The sequence below is a fragment of the Cuculus canorus genome, chromosome 5, assembly GCF_017976375.1.
Source record: "Cuculus canorus isolate bCucCan1 chromosome 5, bCucCan1.pri, whole genome shotgun sequence".
NCBI classification, from domain to species: domain Eukaryota; kingdom Metazoa; phylum Chordata; class Aves; order Cuculiformes; family Cuculidae; genus Cuculus; species Cuculus canorus.
In genome coordinates, this window is record NC_071405.1 from 7385551 (window position 1) to 7408025 (window position 22475).

Consider the following 22475-nt stretch of genomic DNA (forward strand, 5'->3'; position numbering starts at 1 on the left):
GGAGGGGGAGAAAACGGAAGATATAAAGGCCTGAGGCACTTCAAGCAGAGAGCATCCATCTGCTAGCAGCAACGAACAGCATTTCTAAAAAGCTTCCCACTCATATTAAGTCAAGCCAAAAGAACAGAAAACACCTTCCCTCACTCTGACTGTGCAGGACTCAATGTAACAGGGCAGTGGGTTATAAATAAATGTTTAAAAAAGATAAAACTTGAGAAAGCAGCTCACCATGCAGTCCTGCATTCAGTCTCTCCTGCTGCAAAGCTAGCTTAAGAAACTCCTGCTCATCTCTACAGCATCCATTCCCTTCTCCAGGGAATGTGGTGGCATGTGGAGGAGTGAAATGATCAGAGGGAAATAGGAGGTTCTAAAAAAATAGTTGGTTCTTTTTATTATTTTTATTTTGCTTGTGAAACCGAGGTCTATTCACTGCCCTGGTAAACAGATGTATTGTCCAAGCTAAGGTCCAGCACATTTGGAAGAGGGGAATGGGAAAGGGCAACCGAGAGATGGGAAAGTCAAGGATCAAAGCAGCTTTGCTCTTAGAAATGCTTATTGTGGAACAGGACTCCAGAGCTGCAACTCTACGAGACGAAGGCCACTGATGGCAACACAGCACAGAGGAGTTCCAGAGCCTTTACACAACACCCGTTCCCATCTGCACATCACAGCACATCAGCTCTCAGGGCTGACACAGCAGCACAGCAAATCACCCAGGTTAAAAATAATGCGCATGTGTGTGCAGAGTTGTTCTGGTTCGGGCTGGGACCAGGAGTTGTTTTTCTGGTTTTTGTTGGGTTCTTCTTTTTGAGCAGGAGATTGACTTAGATGCATCATGAGACCTCACCTGGAGTCCTCAGAACAAGAAGGACATGGATCTGTTAAAGTGAGTCCACAGGAGACCACGAAGGGGATCAGAGGGCTGGAGTACATCCCACATAAGGACAGGCTAAGAGAGTTGGGGCTTTACAGCTCAGAGAAGAGAAAGGTCTGGGGAGACAGCAGCCTTCCAGTACTGAAAGGGGCTACAGGAAAGATGGGAAGGGGCTTTTTATCACAGAGTGCAGTGGGATAGGATGAGGGGGAATAGTTTTATGCTGGAAGAGGGGAGAGTCAGCTGAGATATTAGGAACGAATTCTTTCCTGTGAGGGTGGTGAGGCACTGCCACAGGCTAGCCACACAAGCCATGGATGCTCTGCCCCTGGAGGTGTTCAAGGCCAGGTTGGATGAGACTTTGAGCAATTTGATCCAGTGGAAGGTGTCCCTGCCTGTGGCAGTGCAGCTGGAACTGGACGATCTCTAAGGTCTCTTTCAACCCAATCCATTCTACGATTCTATGACCTGCTGATGCATGTGGCAGCATGGATTCAGGACATACAACCCTTCTACTGAACACATTTTTCATACCTGCTATAGAACCTCGTCATTTCTCTGCATTCATACCTATTACCTACATACCCATTTCAGTCTTCCACCAGCGTACTTTGTTTGCCTGAGGCTGCTGCAGCAATGGCACTGAGCAGGAGCCAAAAAGTCTTTGCCTGAGTGACTTTTGAATACTGTATGCAACAGCAGTGCCCGTTCATCCAGGAGGATGCGACACACAACTAGGAAAGCAATGAGGACAATCAAAGCTACACATGCACTTCTGCACAAGGAATGGGGTGATAACATTGCGGAGAAACATCACCACGTGCTCCGATACTGCTCCCTCAGCTACCACTGGATGTCTGCAAGCTATTGTGCCAGATGTGTCTAGGCAGGTGTTGTTTCAGCCCTACAACAGGGATACACCGTGCCTGCACATCCTTTCACAGACACGTTTGAGCTGATGCCACCTGTATTCCACACCAACAGACGCACTGGTTCCTTCAAAACCACCAGCCACGACAAGATGAAAGCAGCTTGAGATCACAGGTAATTCGTGTTCAGCTGCAGAGCACAGGTGAAAAGCACGTCTGCAAGAACACAAGCAAATAAATCAGTCTTCCTTATAAAAACAGTGTATACAGGCACTGCATTTTTCTTCTGTTGTTAATCCTGCAGCAGGTCCAGAAGTTTAATGCTGAGGCCATTATTTAAGAAAACTCATCTTCCAAGAAAACTGCAATAGCTCCACCAGGAAATCACACTTGCAGACCCCTCAGGCTCAGGGAACGCTTCCCTGCACTGTCGCATCACTAGCTCTCCAATTTATTTCATAGAGCACAACAAGATGGCACTTCCAACACACAAAAAAGGAACTAGGTGCTATCAGAGAATACAGCATTAAAAAGCAACAACATTCTCCTCCTCGGGTTTTGAACCACAGTGTCTATAAAATGACACAGACACTTCAAAATTCACACTTGAAGATTTACAAGACAGTCTTATGCCACAGAAGCGGCATACACATTTTCCATAATCAAAAGAGAGCAGCAGCTACATGGAACTTAAACCAAAGCCATGTTACCTGAAGTATATTTTAAGCTTCAAAAGCTAAAAGGTTTAATTCAGCAGCTTGTTAGAAGAGGCACATTACTAGCAAAGAATTTTATAGATGTTACGAGAGAAGGAGGAAGGAGGAGAGGCAGTTGCCTATTTCTGCCACACTGTAGAAAACGAAGATAGACCTATCAATATCCATGCTCATCCCCTTGTGAATGTTTTTTAAAACACTAGCCTGCTAGGTGAACTGTCCTTACTTAAACGATTGCTCTCAAGAGAGAGACAACAGATTCCAATTACCAACACAAGGCTGTAGGGAGACAAATCCCTGTCAGAGAATTCCAAAAACCTGCTATATATTGTCCTACTCTATGCCACGTAGAAATTGTCAAAGTTAGCAGGGAGAAATCTTATGTAAGAGATGTCAAAACTCTAATACCCAAGCAAGAAAATTCACAAGTACGCAGAATTTTAGAAGTTATTTTTTCCCTTGTTTGTCAGAACGAGGCAGAGATTTGCGCTTCCCTGGCACAACAGTTTTCTTGCCCACAGCCAAATAATAAACTGAGAGACAGAGCAGAGACAGAAGAGGAGACAGAGCAAAGAAATCATGAAAGAGACCTTTAACTCCAGTCACAAACAAGCCAGTTCAAAGCAGCTAAACATGCAAATATATTTTGTTATTAGTTAAGACAGGAGGACTCATCTTTTAACTCATTTGATTAAGACTTCTTTTTTTTCTTTATTTTTTCAACTTCAAGGGCAATCTTCAAAACTAAAAGAAAAAGCAACAACAGAGGTAGTCCTGAGTCCACATACAGACCGAACCAATACCTCCAAGGAATTTTATGTCTCTTCTCTAATTTTTCCCTTTTCTGGCTAAGCAAACACAGCAACAGAATAAGGAAGACCAGCAAAACTTCACTCGTGGATTTCAACCAGATGGGATGCTGTGCTCAAAGTTTTAAGTTGCTCATCAGTCTCTTGGTAAAACCCTACTACTACATTACCAGATCCTCTACTCTTTAAAGGATCCCAGACTCTCTGCATTAGAAACATAAACAGACATCACAAAAGGAGACACGAATTCCTCTTCCCTGATACTGTCACTGCAAGGACAAGCAGCACATTAAAAGCATCTCTGAAATGGGTACTTTAATTGTAGTTCCCTATCAAAACACAGAGATAGCCAAGGCTTCAGACAATAAAAATTTCCAAATCTGAACTCAAGTAAGAACTAATTAATCAATACATAACCAAAAAGCTTGTCCCAGATCAACTGATCCCAGCCTCTTCACATGCCTCTGAATCCAACTCCGTGGGTCCCCAAAAGTGACAGGTAAATAGACAGGGATATATATTCTTCCGCTGTTTTTATCCAAATTCTTGCAAATGGGTCACTAAACAGTGGGTTTTCTGCCTCTGAGGTTTATTTGTTTTTCTTAAATAAGTGGTTTGTCTGTCACTTCAAGCTTTTGTTGATTAGTGAAGTTGCCTGCAAACTCTGAAAGATGAATTTCTGAGAAAAGTACATAAGCTGTTGAGATACCCTGAAGGTCAGCCATAAGGGGCTTCAGCACCTACCTGGGGCTTATGGTTCTGTGACTTAGCAGAGCCTGCGTCAAAACAGAGGACCAGGAAAGTCCATACCTACTGAGACTCAAGTAAGCCCCAGAAGCACAGAGGTCCAGCAAGCTGGAAGACAAGCAAACATCCTAGTAACACCAAAAAAGTTCATCCGAGAACTGTTAAGTAACAGAGATGACAAATGCAAAAGGGCAAACAGGTTGGGAAATTGATATTCCTTTCAAAATTCTTTAATGAAGACGTCAAGGTACCAAAGATGCAACATTGCAGGTCACAACTTTTCTGCTTTCCTGGCTCTGGAGCTTGATTTGATCAGAAAGGAAGAGCAATGAAAGTTAAGAGACGCTTGTGCAAGAAATAAATAACTGAGTGTTATGGCTAGGTCATATCCACGTTTTAGCAGACGCTGGAGAGGACGGATTTATAAGACAGGAGGAGGAAAACCTGTGAGTGGCAGGCAAAAGGGCAAAGCAGTAAGATGTGGTACGGTTTAGGCCACGTTAAGCTTGTGTCAACAAGGAGATACACAAAGGCAGACGCCATCACCCATGCAATGAGATGAGATGAACATCTGAGCTTAGTCAATCTAGACTTCTTTTTAGTGAGTGCAGAGAAGCAGACGCTTCAGAGAATGAGTCACTTGACTTCCTTTCAGATTAAATTAATCACACCCTAAATCTGTCTGCAACTATGCAGAGACCCTTAAAGGAGCTCAGGATGACGAGCTCACACAGACATCTAAACTTTGCTAACTGAATCCTACCCTAGCTGAAGGCATGACATGGGACTCGATGGAAAAGGTTTGTTGAGAATAAAGAGGTTTACCAAAGGAAGAGGTTGCACTTGAAACAACAACAGAACAAAAACCACACCAACAAAAGACACCCACACACAAAACCCATGTAAGAACATCCCAAATTAAAATGGAAATATACCCTTTACCTTTCTCCAAGGAGAGATGAGGAAAGTTAACACATCAAAAGGAAAGAAGAAGAAAATGAATCAGATGGAAGTTGTTAATGATAACACGGGGCTTGTAAGAGACAAGGCAGTAGATAGATCAAAGAGGGTAAAACTCAAGCAATGGTCTGAATAGAAGAGGAAGTCTTTCAAAGCTTTGGTTAGGAAAGAAATTTAGGATACAAGACAAACACAGAAATGGAGAACTTTAAGCAATGGTTTGTTTAAAAGACAACAAGAGAAAAATGGAAACTGAAGCCAGGACGGGGCTTGATTCAGGAGGAAGAGTCAAAGAAAAAGACTGTATCCAGCAAAAGAAATAATCTGGACGTATTCAAAGTCTATGCACAGCTGCAAAAGTACAAATTCACAGAGGAGTGAATATATGGTGGAATGGCTCACATGACTGGAATCACAGGACAGAATCACAGGCTCCATAAGAAGGACAGACAGGGAAGGTGACAGGGGACTCATTTTACACAAAGGAACAGCTTAACCGTGTGAAGCTTTGCATAAAAACAAGTGGCAGACTAACAAAGAGTTACAGGATCTGGATAAAAGGCTCATAAGCATCTGCTATAGACCATCTGATCCTGAAGATGAGCCTTCTTTATACAACAGGAAGATGTCCTAGTTCTCACGGTGAACTGCAACCACTCCAGCATCTGCTGGAAGAGAATCAGAGTGAGGCACAAGCAATACAGTGCCAATTCCAGAGGGTGCCAGGAACAGGTCAAGTAGGAGAAGCACCATGATACATCTACCATTCTCTAGAAAGGAAGAAGTGGTGGAGATTGTAAAGTCTGATGGCAGGCTCAGTTACAGAAACCTGAAATTATAAAGTTTAAGACCTTAAGGGCTCTGAGGAAGACAGGTAGAAACCTGGATTTTATAGGGCAAGCATCAGTTTGTTCAGGGAAGGGGTAAGCACGACCCCTTGAGGTACTACCATGAAGGCCAAAGGGGCCAGGAGGACTGGTCAGTCTTCAAGTACCATCTCCCCAGAGCACAAGGACACTCCATATGTGAAGGAAGTGGAGCAGGCAGATCGTGTGACAGCTTGGCCCTATAGCAGCTTGTTAGTCTCCTTGGTCTCTGTTGCAATGCCGGTTTTCAGGTCTCACAGGTCTTTCTACACTAGTTTGGAGGAAAGGATTACCCATGGTAGAGAAGGACTGAACAAGGGCTCAGTTAAGCAAAATCTACATACAGACATCAAGCGGACAGGACAGGATGCATCAGAGGATGCTAAGGGAGCTGGAAAAAGAGGCATCTTTGCCACCTTTAGGAAGTTGTAAGAATCAGGGAAATCCTCTATGATTAGAAGGCAGAAAGTCTCAGGCTTTCCTTCTAGAGGGCAAAGTAGGACACTGGAGGTGAGTCAGCCCCCCTTCAGCCTGCTGGAAGGCTATGGAACACATCCACCTGGAAACCATTTCAAGAGACACAAAAAGCAAAAAGGCTGCCAGAAACTGCCATCACAGATTTAACGAGGGCAAATTGTGCCTGACTGCAATAAAAGCCACACTGTAGTCAAGGTAAATAGCAATTACTGGTCTTCCCATATCCCGTTTCATCACTCTCCCTTAGAACGCTGGCAGCCAGACCCAGGGGATATAGACTACACAGGTAAACTGCAAGTTGGGTCACAAACTGGCCAGGTTCAAAAAGTAGTAGCCAGCACATTAACCAGTATTACAAGTGGGATTGGTACCGAGGTCAATACTGGTTTAATGCCTTCATCAACAATATGGACAATGGGACAGGCGGCTCCTTTTGCCACCCTGCAGACACCACCACATTGGGACAGTGGTCAATAAGCTGATGGGCAGAGCTGCTCCTGCAGCATCTTCAGCATCTTCTCTGCTGAAGATGCTGCAGAAATGAGCCAACAAACTTCATGAAGTTCAAGAAGGCGAATGCAAATTTTTTTTCACTTGGGACAGAAGAACTGCAGGGAAACAATATAGGCTGGAGACTGGTTAGGGAGTAGCTTTGCAGAAAAGGATCTAGATTCCCTGTGGACAAAAACTTGAACAAGACTCAGAAGTACCCAACTGCAATGATGAAGGCTAACTGCATCCTAGAGCTGCATGATTAAGACTGTAGCCAGCACGTCAAGGGAAGTGATTATTATGCCCTGTTTAGCACTTGTGAGATATTTAGAGTATTTTGTTCAGTTCGGGACTCCTCTGCACAAGACAAGGCAATGACATATTGGAGCAAATCCAGTACTGAGTCACTAAGATGATTACAGGACTGGAGTACGTAGCATGAAGCTGAGAGCAGAATTTGCTCAGTCTTAAGATGAGGAAGCTAAGGGGGAGGTGTCAGAGGTGTCTTCAGCTACTCAGTGGCAGGTTATAAAGAAGGGACAAGAGGCAAGAGTCAAGTTCTGACTAGATATAAGGAAAAAATCCTTCACAGTCACGGTGGTCAAGCATTAGAGAAGAGGTTTTCCAGGAAGACTGTATCATATCCTTCCTTGGACATATCAAAAGCTCAGCTGCATTAGTGCCCCAAGCAGCTTAATGCAACTTCAAAACCACCATTTTGTGGACCTCCAGGGGTCCCTTCCAATCTAAATTATTCTAGGATTCTACTATCCTGTCCTCCCTTGCTGTTTTAGTTTTGTTAAATAGCGTTCTCTGTTTCTATTCTTCAGATACTTCTGTTCTTCATGCATGTAGTATATTATCCTGGTCTAATTCACATTGTATAGTTCTGACAGGAAGTACAGCTCTCCATAATCGCTTGTAATAGCTGACAGTGAAGGTTAAAGAATTAAGCAAATAGTTTCAATGTAAACAGTCAAACATGCATTAGAGAACATAATCAGAAATGTCTTCTCATTTAGCATTAAAATACCATTAGCTATGTTTTGGTATTTAAGAGGACTGGGGAAAAACACACATTCATTTAAAGAAATTATTAAGGAAAAAAAGCACAAGCTTTCAGAATTTGGATTAAGCAAGATGCAGCTGCAATCTTCAAATCTAGCTTAAACCAAATTTGAATATCTGCAACTGAAGCATTCAATCATGCCATTGACCTTCCTTTCTCTCACCCTTTTCTTTTGGGCCACTGAAGACTATTGAGAGTATCAGAGCTCCAAGTCAAGAACAACTCCCTTGTAACTACAACTCCAACATGGATATTGTGAGAGCAGATTGCCTGGAAGGAAACAAGAATAAACCGGCTATTTAGAGAGATTATGTAATGCAGCACAGAGATGTGATATACGATTTAAAGGGATACAACTCTGCATTTCAGCCCTGTAAGTAACCATAGATGTTGGACGATGCTGTACTAATTTGAAGACGGCCAGACAACAGAGGAAGTCCTCTTGTTAAAGGGTCCCCTCTCTGAGCCAGTACGTTATTCATAATTCCTTCTCACAGAATCAGTACCGTTTGGCTGTTCTGTCAAATCCTTCAAAATAAAGTTGAAACACCTCTTCACATCATCTCATAGATGTGCAGGTTTTTACTACTAATATGAACAGACATGAAGCATTTTGTGGACCTGAGCTTTTTGGACCTCTGGAGTTTAGTATGCTCAATGTGCACTGTATTGCACACTGAAAAATCAAACCCATTACGAACAAATACAACAGTTTTACAGTATACAACAATTGCCTACAGAAGTCATGGCTGCCCCATTCCTGAAGGCATTTAACGCCAGGTTGGATGGGGCTTTGAGGAACCTATTCCAGTGGAAGGTGTCCTTGCTTATGGCAGGGGGGGTTGGAATTGGATGATACTTAAGGTCACTTCCAACCTAAACCATTCTATGATAATCCTATGAGTAGGTCTTTCCCGTATAAATATTGTAGCAAGTATAAACAAGACTTCAGATTTTATAAACAGCCAACTCCCAAACAAACACCCACAAACATCAGTTGATTAAAAGAAAGGCAGAGACTACGAACCATACACCGCCTCATTACAAACAGTGAGGAAACCTACAGTGAAAGCAGGCGCGAGAAGGGAAATTAGTTCTGTGTATCAGACATTCTTGCACAAACCTAGAAACTTTAAAAATCTTCAGGGTTTGCCCATGGCTTTCGTCAGAGCATATGTATGTTATGTGTGCGTGTGTGTGTGTGTATATATATATATATGTGTATATATATATATATATATATATATAAATAACACCAATGCACAAAATTGATTTTGTAGAAGAGTCCAGAACTGTTTAGCAGTTGTTGCTGGAAGAACTTACTTCTGCATTTCTTCACTTCAGAACGGAGAAAAAGAAGAATCTGCGGAATTATTACCTTCAGTATTCCAATGAAAAACTGGTTGTCATGTAATTCTAAACATCCCTTAATTACAAGACTCAAAAATAGCAGCATCTTACATTCAGCCAGCCCCAGCTGCTTTGCTAGTGATTAAATACAAGACAGTGAGCCCAGATCACCTCCCTTTCACCTCTTTCGAACGAACAGATATTACAGGAAGAAAGAATTTGGCCCAAACTATATGGGGGAGGGAAGGGAAAGCAGGGGGAGGTTGTTTTTAAGAAAACAGTAATCCCTATTCCATTGCTGGACTTCTCCCCACATCATGTCAAGCCTGCAGGTTGCTGGCAAGCAGAGCAGGCACAGTGCGAGACCTGCCAGCGCTCTCAGACCACACACACACGCTCTCTTGGCTGCTCTCAAATACACTGGAGATGTCCTCCAGAGCAATGTGGGCTCCATCACCCATTCCTGCTTTCCAGAGTCTGGTTCCTCCCTTCAGCAATAGCTTGTGTAGAGCACCGTACAGGAAAAAAATCATGTGCTTACACCAGCGAGGACAACACGCAGCCTTGACGTCAGAGCCATCACCGAGTTACAAGAATAGGCCTCCTGAAGCGTGCTCGCAAGCTGTGCTGCACCAGCATCCCGATGGGAGCTAAATTCGGCAGTTCATTTGCAACTCAGTTAACTACAGAAATGCAAACATAGTCACACCAGCAAATAAATAAATAAGTAGCTCAGCATTTTTTCTGATCAGACTCCAAGGATAATTGTCAATCTGCAAATACAGTCAACTACCATCGCACTTCATTCTCATGCAGCAACCAGCCCCATACTTTTTTCCTTAAAGCATACACAGTAAATTCCTTCACCTTGCTACACTTTCAAGTCTAAATACAATGGATATTACATAATTTCACCTTAACAAAAAAAAGCTGTGATCATGGACACAGTACAACAAGGTGAGATTTTGTAAGTTCACTGCCATAGCTCAATTTGCAATTAAAACTATGTAAAGCTAAAAGTGACTAAATGCAGCAGACAACTAGGTCATTATACAGTAGCGGAAAGAAAAGCCTTTCAAATACCAATTGCTCTACCTGAAATACAGCTGCTGTTGTCACGCCTGGGACTGAGCAAGAACATCACTTAGCTCACTAAAAAGAACTTTCCCAGAGACAGATTGGCAGGATGACAAATGCAGGTTGACTACAGAACTCAAGGACCAAACAGTTTTTTCCTGCATAAAGGAGAGCCACAAGAAGGAAGGAGCAGAAAACCCATAAAAAGAGCCTCAGGCACGTATAGGTAAAATAACTAATTATTTTTCTGTTTCAAAACTATTTGGGAGTTAAATTAATTTCAAGCAATTATAACATCTTTTAGATGATACCAATGGACTTCAGCCAAGTCTGCATCACTGTGTATGATTTGGGTGCCCCCCCACAATGCACAAAAGCTGTGGGGAAGGAAGATGCTCAGGCGTATTCTCCAGCAAACACTTGTCCAAGAAGCCATGTTTAGACTCCAGAAAAAAGCCTATGTGGTCTTTAATTGCAATCAACTTCCAACATAACCAAAACAGTTTTTGAAGGATTCAAACACCCCAAGAAGGAATAGGACAGTCTTTCCTCTTCTCATTTTACTTTTCTACAATTGTAGACAAAGAACTGGGCAGTCCTTATACACAACAAGCCAATTTATGTTTAAAATGCAAAATTACAGTTTTGATTAAAGTGCCTTAATTCAAAGACAGACTTCATTCTGATAGTTTTATTTCACTTTTATTCCACAGGTTACACTTTATACAGGCATTTTTAAACCTCATAAGATAGCAATTTAGGACTTGACACTGAAACAAACTCGCATAAAGTACAAGCTTTACCCTGCCAAACAAGCAAGGCTCAATACTGTTCAGGGCAAAGAGCTGAACAAAATGTCATATATATAAATCTGTATATAAATCACCTGAATAATGCTGAGGAAAGCAATGTGGCTATATTTCAATATCACAGATCTATCTTAAACTTTCTATACCTATGCAGATATAATATCAGATCAATCGTGCGCTTTGTATATATATGCAGGCATAATATCAGCCGAGATTAACTGTGTCTGAATTACAAGTGTAAGACTTTAATTTAGGAAAATAGCTTTACCTAAAATATCTCCCCAAAATGAGCACCATATTGGTAAAATCCGCCTATGTCCCACAGTTAATTACATGTCAGCTTCTGAGTCTTTGGTATGATAGTCCATCAGCTGCCATCTCCAAGAGTCATGAATCATTAATACAAGAGTATTACTTAGCCAAAAACTGACAAACTCCTGCCCATTGATATGAGTAAGAGCAATTAAAACAGGAAGACCATTCTGTTTCTGGAACAAAGGGTTTTTATTCACTCTTTAAAAAGTGCAGATTATGTAGATCTCAATTAAAATGTTTAGCGTGTCATGAGAATATTTATTTAAATATTCACTGGACTCTAAAATACTTTCTCCATTTTTCCCCTCTGTTCAACAGTCACAAAATAAGAACATAATTACTGTGAAGTGTGCATAAATATAATGCATCTCTCTCACTTAAGTTGCATAAAACCAAAAGCATTTAAACAATTATACCTGAAAATAAACATGCATAAAGCATTTCAAGAACCTTGAAAACTGATAAAATAAAAAGCCACAATAGGTTAACGGATAATAAGAAAGTGCAACGAGCTTGCCAACCTTGAAAAAGCCCTTTTAAACTACAACAATATTGTCAGGTGCCATTATCCTTTGTCAGCCAGCTACCTGACCTCATAAATCAGGTATAAAAACCAAATGAGAACACGCTGTAAAATCAGCACTAGGCAGACTTGTCTACTGGCTAATGAGTGACCTGCCAAGATTTTGAGGTCACACAAAACTAAAAATTGTCATAAATCATATTATTATAATAATAAAAAAGGCATATCAACAAGACTAAAGCTTGCAAGTACCATTCTGCAGAGTTTGTGCTCGTGACTCCTTTCCCAGATTGGCATGGAATCCTCCTCCTAAAGTCGGTGTTTTGCCTGCACCTATTAGGGGAAAGAAAAAAAGACAGACATGTCAAATGCAATAACTGAATTAAAATATTAAAAGGAAACCTACTGTGCCACTAAATTCAGTATCTGTATAATTTACGACACTCCAAATTACATTAAGAAGGGCAACATAAGTGCTTGAAGGGCTTAAGACATCGAGTACAAATCCTGTGCAATTTATTTCTTCCTTAGGATCCTGTAAGAATTACACAGCTCCATAAGCCCTCCCAATCTCAGCTGCAAAAAAGTGCAAAAACGTCACAACCCCTATTTCAGGCAGAACATGAAAATCAATATTGTAAATATTTCTAAAAGTAAATGATGAAACAATTGCTTAGCTAATATTTTTTGTCTCAAAAATACTCAATACAGTATTTTAATAGCTAATTGCTGGCACTACAGAACACAAAACATGCTTAGCATTCAGAAATGACTGTGTTGGCTACTACAGACATTAACTCTTACTTTAAAATAACTTCAATTTAACATTAGGCACACACAGTGACATTCAGGCTACTAAAACTGCAAGCCTGGAACTGCTATGTTTGCACCCTGAAAGGCTGGAGACTAAATTCCGAGTTGTAAATCAGCATAAACTAGAGCTGGTTTATGCATCTCTGCCAACGCTGAGGCGCCTGAATGCAGAGTCCTCGGGGAGTCAATGGAACTACTCATGCAAACCAATCTTGCAGAACAGGGAATTAAGCTACCAAGGACAGAAATAGTCTCCCATTAAAGCAGCAAGTTTTTTAAAAACAATCAGGCTACCTCCAGCAGGATATTCAACTCTATCAGCTTAATAGCAAGTGAGACCAAAAGTCAAACTGCACAGGATTGAAAACAAGTAATTTGTTAGTAATTGGACTTCTGCTTAATTCAAGTAGTCTGCTCTTCAGAATAAGGGAAAAAGTAATCTTGTTCCCTACAATGCCTACAGTTTTTCCTCAAGTTCTTGCAGCTATGCTTTCTCATCTTCTATCAGCTCTCTAGAACAAACTAGAATGGCTTTGGGACAGAAACATACAGAGGAGTGAAGTATCACTTGAAAGCAGTTCAGGACATTTCTCCTACACTACCGAATAAGACACTTGTGTAGCAGGTAGAAGGGATGAGAAACTGACCCAACTTGTTCCCTCTTACAGACTTTCTTAGTTACTCTCTTCTCAACTGCATTTAATACACATCTATGTTGAAGAAGAAAAACAGAAAAGCTAATATTAGATGTTAGATGATATTATGGTCTATAAAAGTCTTTGAAGCTTAATTTTCCATACAACCTTTAAATAAGGTTTCTAGCGCTAGCCACAACAGAAACTAACTTCACTTAACAGATCCTGTCAACAAACAATAACCAGCAGCTCTCACACAGATGCTCCACAGCTTAAGTACTTCAGTTCAACATACTCATTAGAAAAGAAAAATATTCAATAGTGACCTCCCCACTAGATAGAGGTAGGTCTCCCAACTCTATATTTCCTCCAAACTATATTTATAGACAACAATATTTCTTATAGGTACAGTCTAGCCTTTCTACAAATGCTCCAAAACAAACTGATGATGCAAAACAGAGAGGTTACCAAACTAGCACACATTTTGGTGTATATTCAGCACGAATGGTTTACCCTGCTAACAGCGACAATACTTCTACATGCATTTTATTCAGTAGCAAATCTAACTTTAGGAACTCTGTTTCCTATCCTCCTTTCCTTGTTGCTTTAAGGTTTGGTTTGCCATGGGCTACCTCGCTTGTCCAATTTGCATCAGGAGAGATGCTCAAGCATCACTAGAGTGCAGGAGGTGGTAAACTACAGGGCAGAGCAGGAACAAACAGCAGAGCAGGCTGAAGGCAGCAGGCTTGTCCAGCACTGGCATCAAAGGCATCATCAAGCAATTGCCTCCCTCCATGCACAAAGGCTCCAGAACACTTCTCAGTTCCCTCTGTCTTTCAATACATGAAAATACTGAACTCTACTGCACCATAACTTTCAAAACAGCTACATTTCTCTGTCACAGGGCTTCCCGTTGTTACTAAAAAGCTTATGCAAAAACAATCTTCGAGTGGTGATAAACAATACTATTAACAAAATAAATTTAGCTTGCTTGGAAGCTAAAATCCAGAAATAATACAAACAAAATAAAATTAAGCCAACATTTCAGCGGGTTTGTTCTTTAAGACTCTTTCTCATTAGAAATCAAGACATAACATTGTACATAAAAGTCATTTTTTTGCTAAGCTATAGACTCTGCAGCAGATAATAGCAGAGCTATCTGAAAGACAAATTCTGGTATCAGAATTTATGTGCCCATTTCTCAGTGAGTTAACTGGAAAGACTGCACGTCTCTAATTAGCATTTGGCTTTGAAAACTGACAGAAAACTAGTCTGCTGAGCACTTATATTCTCAGAACTGCAAACTAATGTTGCCATTGACTATGAAGTCTCACCATCAGCTTTAATCTTTATAAGCAGAATACAAGCCCAACTCATTAACACAACTGTTCAGCTGGGTAATAAAAAGATAAACTCTTTAAAAAAGAAAAAACTGAAGTAATCAAATTCATTTAAAGACAAAAATCCCTACAAAGCTAGTCATTTAAAAAGTTCAAAGGAAAAGAACAGCAATTGCTAGGCACAACCAAAATAACATCCCAGCTTAAGTGAAAATTTTGCATTTCTTGACCTTTTCCATTTTTCCCTCTACAACTTCAAAAGTGAATTAAACAGGCTTTTGCATTTTCACATTCAGCTTTCAAGATATACAAAAATATATCTGAGAAGAATTTGGTGTCTGCAAGTACTGCCTGCCAAATCTTCAACATCAGCAGTAACATTTGCCTTAACCAACCCAAATACCCTGCTCCACGAGGCAGCCCTTCCCAAGGTACGGTGTCATCTACTGATCATTTTCAGATTCTACCTCAGAACTACCTCAGATTCTCAGCTTTGCATAGCTAAAGCCTCCTCTCCAAGTTAGCTTTGGACACTTCTGGGCAACAGAAAGTGTGGACAGATGTGCCAGGCAGCTCAGAAGCACAGCTGCTCCATTTTCTGTGGTCCTCTCGGTGGCTTACAGTGCCCCAAGACCTCAAAAGAAAAGAACTGAAGATGCAGGAAATCGTATACCTGGAAACTTGATGATACTTAGTCACAACTTATGCAGGTCCAGACCCAGCCTGAAACCCCACTTTACTCAAGCACTGAGCTACAGCAACCATCCCTCGGGCAACCAAGAGCAGCCATACCCACACCTGCTCCTTGTAGCAGTCACTGCATGCAGGATCAGACTCGGGCACCTTGGCCCTTTCTGGTTTGCTCCACTGACTCACTAACAAAGGCAGTCACATCACTCTGCTTCTCTCAAAAAATGTTCCTCAAGCAGCAAAAGGAGCAAGGAAAGCCTGAAATCTGTGGTAACCTTGAACAGCAACAAAAAGGAACAGCACTTAACACATCTCTTGTGACCCAACACACATCCTTCCATAAAGAGGAGGCGAAAAGCAGCCAACTCGGTTATCTGCCACTTTTCCAGGAGCTAGTGACATGCTGAGTTTCAGATTCAACACCTGGAGAAAAAACACATTTAATCCCAGTCTTATGGATTTTGTTTCCTCTGCGTAAATGAGCAAGTGAAGACAGGGAATGACGCTGCTTGCAATTTGAAGTGTGTATTATTTGATAGGACCAGTCCTACCAAAATTCTTCCCTGTGAGATTAAAACTGGAAAACACCAGCCCTTTCTCCAGCAGCAAGCAGCAGAACAACCTTTAGTTTAAAGTCCACATCATTTACAGAGACAACATAAAATCCAAGTCTGGTAAAGAATGCAGACAGCATCACACCAATGGTTTCATAATCAGGGTAGGCTACATACTTTCCTTTTGATTTTTATGGTCTAAGGTAGGAAGCTTGTTAGTTTTTCATATTAGAGTAAGTAAATGTCCCACTACAATTCATGCCTACAATAGCAAAATGATATAATTAAAGTTTTCTGAACACACAAAACTACTCAAGTCTGTTACCAAAATCATTTTCACAACCATTTTTACAGGGAAGTTAACAGATCTGTGTACGCCACAGCCCACTGAAGTGCTACCTGCTGAACAAACTTACATAGACAAACTTTTAATCACCTCCTGCATAGCTATGGGCTTATTTTCATAACTATCAACTGAGGAGATAAATATGCTGTTGTGTCCATCACACCGAGGTTAGAGCTGCATAAGTCTACAAAACCAATATATATCCAAGTCACCAGCACGATTCAGCATTTTCACAACTGAGAGCTGTGTACTCTGCAGCACTTCAAGCAAGCATTGGTTGTCATCACAAGGACAGAATACAAAACACCCAACGCCAGCAAAAACACTACAGGCTTCACTCTAATGCAATATTGCCACCTGGAGGATTTCAGAAGAGAAGCAAAAATTGTTTCAGTTCTTACTAAAACCTCTAGTGGATAATTACTTTTTTGCACAAAGTAGATGCAAGTTTCAGCTCTTCCTTCTCAACACAATTATGATTCAGTTTTGTAGTGAGAAAAACCACAACAAAGTATAACAGGTAAATACTCTCCAGGATTTTCCAAAAAGGTCTGCAAATTCAGCATACCCACACTTCCTTTTGTGTTGTAAATCACATCATGATCACTCTACAGAATTTAAAATTTACTGTGAATGAGGTTCATCTCTAGAAATCTGGACCATAAGCAAGAGGAATTTTGATGTTATTAACATTATAATTAACATTATTTTCACTTTTCAAATTTAGTGTATACATTACTGATGGAACCCACTTCAGGACTGTTCAAGGGTGCACTATAAGAACTATTTTGTCAGGATTTGGTCTACCAACAAATCGTACGTGGACACCAATTCACAACTACCAATCAAAAATAAAACCCCCATCCCTCCCAATTTTGTAATATTGAAAGATATAGAAGAATCCTTTTTTGTACTTAAATGACAAGACAAACCCACAGAACCAGATACAAAAAAACAGAGTTCATCCTCTTACCAACTGCCTCACTAGCACTTACTCTGACAGTAAAAAAGGCACAGAGAATTAATGGCTAGTACACTTAGCTTAAATTTTATGAAAGCTTTTCCTCCCTGTGTCTAGTCTCTCTCTACTTTCCAGCTTGCTGACCATAACTTTTCATTTCCACAAACCCCTAAAAGGACTGAAATACTCTGATCGATGTGAACACCAGCGAAGTTCTACACTTGAGGTAGATATAGCTCACACTCCTAGAGAGAAAGCCATCATGAAGTCTATAAGGACAAAACAGTACAAACAAACCCTTCCAGTACGCCTCCATAGGCAAACCTGAAAAACTGAGCATACCACAACTTTACTAAAGGGTAAGCTACATTACATTTGCCAAGGGACACTGCAGGGTAAAGGTACACGTTCAGAGTTTATGGCAGTGCAAATGGGTTATGCTTATAATTTACTTGCAACAAAAAATATATATATATTAGCAACAAGAAACTTTTCTGCCATATTCTAACATTTGAAACAGCCTACTTGTTAAGTGTTACGGAGCCTTGTACGTTGAAAGTTTTAACAAACACACTTGGTGTGTTAAGGGCTACTACTTCACAACTTTCATTTCTCCCTATGAACAAAAGCAAGCAGACAACTTTCCGCAAGTAACGTTCTTCCCCTCAGCCTCAATTTACTATCTTGCAAACTCACGCACATATGTAGATGGAGAGTCTTAATGTATGCATGCTGTACAAGTGCCTTAAGCTCTAGGTGATCCTGACTGGGTGCTGAAGTTGGACTAATGCTGTCAACGCCCCTCACAACCTCCCATCTCTATGATTATGTCCATATATTAGTAACCATCCTAAAATCTCCTGGCTTAGTCACTGAGCAAGAGTAAGTTAAAAGATTAATTCACACCCTTAACTGTAAATCTCAAACAGCAAATGCCAATCTAGCATTTAAAGAACATACATTTTTAATTTACTTTATTAAATATTCTTAACCAAAAGCCACCAAAACAAACAGAAATTCCAAGTAATCAACCAAAAAAACTGTTTCAAGACAGTCACGCTGCTCAGTCTCACACAGACATACTTAAATCCCAAAGGCAGGGCAAGTCTTGTAGAGGAATCACACCACTTTGCTGATCAGCCTACAGTCACTCCATAACCATCATACTGCAGGGTGACTTTGAGGATGAAATATCCCGTAGGTCTTATCGGGAGCTGATAAATGCCCCTATCTCCACTGGTTTGTCTTCTCTATCCTACTGTTCTGCTGTCTCAGATTACAGAGGCTGCATTTCATCATGCCAACCTTCACTATTCATCTTCATTTCCCCCAGGGAAAAGGGTACACACAGCAGTGCTGCCCACCGCTCTCCTCCCTCTGCCCACTTTCAGACAAATCTGAGAGGAGGATGGAGGTCTCCAAACGGTGAGGTTTCTGCCAGTTTTTTAAAAACAAGCAGCTGGCTGGAGAAGATGCACTAAGTAAGAGTTAGCTAAAAGCTTCTGAAATATCATTCCAAATTACGTGTTTACTGGAGATGCGACCCCAAACTCTGTATCACACCAAGGGCACCCCCAGCCTGGGGCACTAGGCACCTCTGCATAGCCAGGGATAGGCTGAGGCCAGGCGGGATGCCAGCCTGCACATGGGGGTCAGGATCGGGCCCAGCAAGGGGGACCAGGGTCAGACACTGCTCTAGGGTGGCCAGCCCAGGTGATAGGGATCAACTGAGGCTAGGTGGGACCCACGGCCAGGCAGCACTGTGGGGAGCTGAAGACCAGCCCTGATGCAGTTGCTGAGGCAGGGACTGATGCCCACAAGGGTCTGAGGCTGTGGGGAGGGAGAAGCTGGTCAGGGACAACAAGGGTAAGCAGTGTCTGGCAAAGCAGGAGGCTTTCCTGCCACCAAATCGCACAAACACTTCTAAAGCACAGGTTTCCAGACTGCCTTATGGTTTGTTCCCAAGAAGCTTATCAGATGCTATTTTTCTCTTCTTATTACCAAGAATTTAAAGCTGATTTCTGGAACAAAAGAAGCTGAGCTTCCTCAGAGACAATATATTTCAGGATCACAAGCTCAGTAGGCCTCGCAATGCCCTATTCTCATGCCACATTTTCTTTGTGTCTTCAAGCTTGCCACTGCACATCAGCTTTCTCTCAGGTGGGACTGGCTTCTTCTCTGTGTAGTGTCAGATTAAAGCTCTAGACTTCCACTTTCTCAGCTTCTTTAAACAAAAACCTGATGAGAGATCTGGACTACTGTTTTTTGCATTACGTTGAGCTTTCCTCCCCTCACTCTCTTTGGCTTCATACTTGCTTTTTTTCTGCTGTCAGCCTCAGGGAAAATACCTGTGAAAAAAGTTTTCTCCCAACAACTACCACAAAACAGGGGACTCCCAGCCAGACACAGCAAAAGACTGATCAGAGAATTCATCACCTTCAAACGTAATGCATGACTTGTAACTTGCCTTTGTACAAAAGCAGCTGCCATAAAACTAATGCAGACTGGTGAAGGACTCGGTGGAGCTCTTGTCTTCCAGGATGCAATTACAGTGTAACGGAGAGGGAGAAACAGCTCACTCTAAGACACAGTACTGCTGTACTGAACACTGGGATGCGTTCAAATGTTATGATCAATAGGAGTCTGTTAAGAACTTGGGTATTAAAAAAAGTGTTCATTCCAATTAGCAGAATGACGAATTTTAATTCAAATGCTTCCCAAGTTTGACAAGAAGCCACAGAGAACAACCTTCCTTGGCTAGTTCGAGACAGTCTGAATTGACAATCAATAATAAGGTGGGTGGTTACTCTTCAAAAGTAGACTCAGCTAGGAAAAGCACGTGCCTTAAATGTTTTCTGTGCAATTAAGAGTTCCATGGTGCACGACAACCCTTTTCCACTAGTATCTGACTTACCCAGGGTCAAATCACTCAAGCTCTGAAACTTTATTTCAACACAAACTCTTCACAAGCTTCAAGAGAATAACATGGCCAGGGTTAAGTGTTCCAAGCTGGACTCTCACCTGACTGTGACCACCTGCAACAGAATTTACAATTAAACTGGACCAGTACAGGGCCTGAGGGACCTGGCAGATGAAGCTGCTGAGCCACTATTTGTTACGTTTCAGAAGCTTTGGCAGTCTGGTGAAGTTCCCACTGGCTGGAAAGTGGGAAATATACCCCCATTTTTAAGAAGGGCAAAAAAGAAAGACTCAGAGAACTATAGGCCAGTCATTCCTGCCTCTGTGCCTAGCCAAGATCATGGAGCAGATCCTCCTGGAAACTCTTCTGAGACACATGGAAAATAAGAAATAATTGGCAACAGCTAGCATGGCTTCACTAAGGGCAAATCATGCCTGGCAGATCTGATGGCCTTCTACAATGGGGCTACAGCGCTGGTGGATAATGGAAGAGTAACTGCCATCATCTACCTGCACTTGTACAAAGCACTTGACGCTGTCCCACACAGTACTCTTGTCTCTAAATCAGAGAGACGAGGATTTGACAGATGGACCACACTGTGCATAAGGAATTGGCAAGACAGTTACACTCAGAAAGCTGTGGTCAATGGCTCAATGTCCAAGTGGAGACCAGCAATGAGTGGTGTTCTTCAGTGCTCAGTATTGGGACCAGGGATGTTTAACATCTTTGTCACAAACAAGGACAGTGGGATTGAGGGCACCCTCAGCAAGTTTGCTGACATCACCAAGCCGTGTAGCGTGGTCAACACGCTAGAGGGAAGGGATGTCATCCAGAGGAACCTTAACAGACTTGAGAGGTGGGCCTAAGCGAACCTCATGAAGTTCTACAAGGCCAAAGGCAAGGTCCTGCACCTGGGTTGGGACAACTCCAAGAACAGACACAGGCTGGGCAGACAATGGATTGAAAGTAGCCCTGAAGGGAAGGGGTGCTGGTTAATGAGAAGTTCAACAGGAGCCAGCAATGTGCACTTGCAGCCCAGAAGGTCAACCGTATCCTGGGCTGCATCAAAAGAAGTGTGAACAGCATGGCAAGGGAGACGATTCTGCCCCTCTACTCTGCTCTCAAGAGGCCTCACCTGTAGCATTGTGTTCAGTTCTGGCATCCTCAGCACAGGAAGGACATGTATCTGTTAAAACGAGTCCAGAGGAGACCACAAAGATGATCCAAGGCCTGGAGCACCTCCCATATGCAGAAAGGCTGTGAGAGTTGAGCTTGTTTAGCCTACAGCAGAGAAGGCTCCAGAGAGACCTCATAGCAGCCTCCCATTACTTTAAGGGGGCTACAGGAAAGCTGGTGAGGCGCTCTTTATCAGGGAGTGAAGGGATAGGATGAGGGGTAACAGTTTTAAGCTGAAAGAGGGGAGGTTTTTCCAGTATCTAGTCTAAAAATTTTTTACTGTGAGAGTGGTAAGGCACTGGCACAGGTTGCCCAGAGAAGTCACAGATGTCCCATCCCTGGAGGTGTTCAAGGCCAGGTTGGATGAGGCTTTGAGCAGCCTGATCCAGTAGAAGGTGTCCCTGTCTGTGACAGGGCAGTTGGAACTGGATGATCTTTAAGGTCCCTTCCAACTTAAACCATTCTCTGATTCTGTGATACACAACTTGATAAACCTTATTCTAACTAAAGCTTTCTCTTGTGATGTGTATTTCTGGACTTCTTATCGTAGACTGTCAACTATAAATATCTCTACTACCAACTTCTCACAAGGAGTTCAAAAGAATTAGCCAAGCATTTTCAAGACAAAACACACCTACGTGAACTGCAAAAGTCAGAGGAGTTTTGAATTCATCACTTCCCAAAACACAAGATAAAAGAAAAAAAAATGAAATCAGTGTTAATACCCAGGGACACCTACACTTTATGCTGCAAAATCACAGCCCCCTGATTCTTGGACCAGTTTTAAAAGAATGGCCAAAACCCTCAAAAGCATCGTTGTAGAGCTCAAAGAACACTATCTTCCTCTGAAGACTCAGAAGGACAGCAATGCCAAGTCAGACCAAAGGACTATCTAGTTCAGTATCCTACCTCTGAGCTGTGAGGTCCACGAATGCACATGCCTAGAAGCGCGCACAAAACCCAGGAGCAAAACTTGTCACAATACTTCTCTCATGTATTCTCCCAGAGTCTAGAGAACTGTGGCTTAAGGATTTCCTGAGCCAGAAATAGTATCTTTGCTTTAATGGCCACAACACATTTTTATTGT

General features: G+C 41.8%; 1 protein-coding gene across 1 annotated transcript in view; it reads right to left on the reverse strand.

Annotated features, from left to right (window-relative positions):
• The window catches only part of BRF1 (BRF1 RNA polymerase III transcription initiation factor subunit), a 178613-nt gene that overhangs the window by 150695 nt on the left and 5443 nt on the right, over window positions 1–22475 (reverse strand). Inside the window, exon 2 of the mRNA XM_054068880.1 lies at window positions 12206–12286. Coding sequence (XP_053924855.1) covers window positions 12206–12286 — 81 coding nt within the window. The remainder of the gene's footprint in view (window positions 1–12205; window positions 12287–22475) is intronic.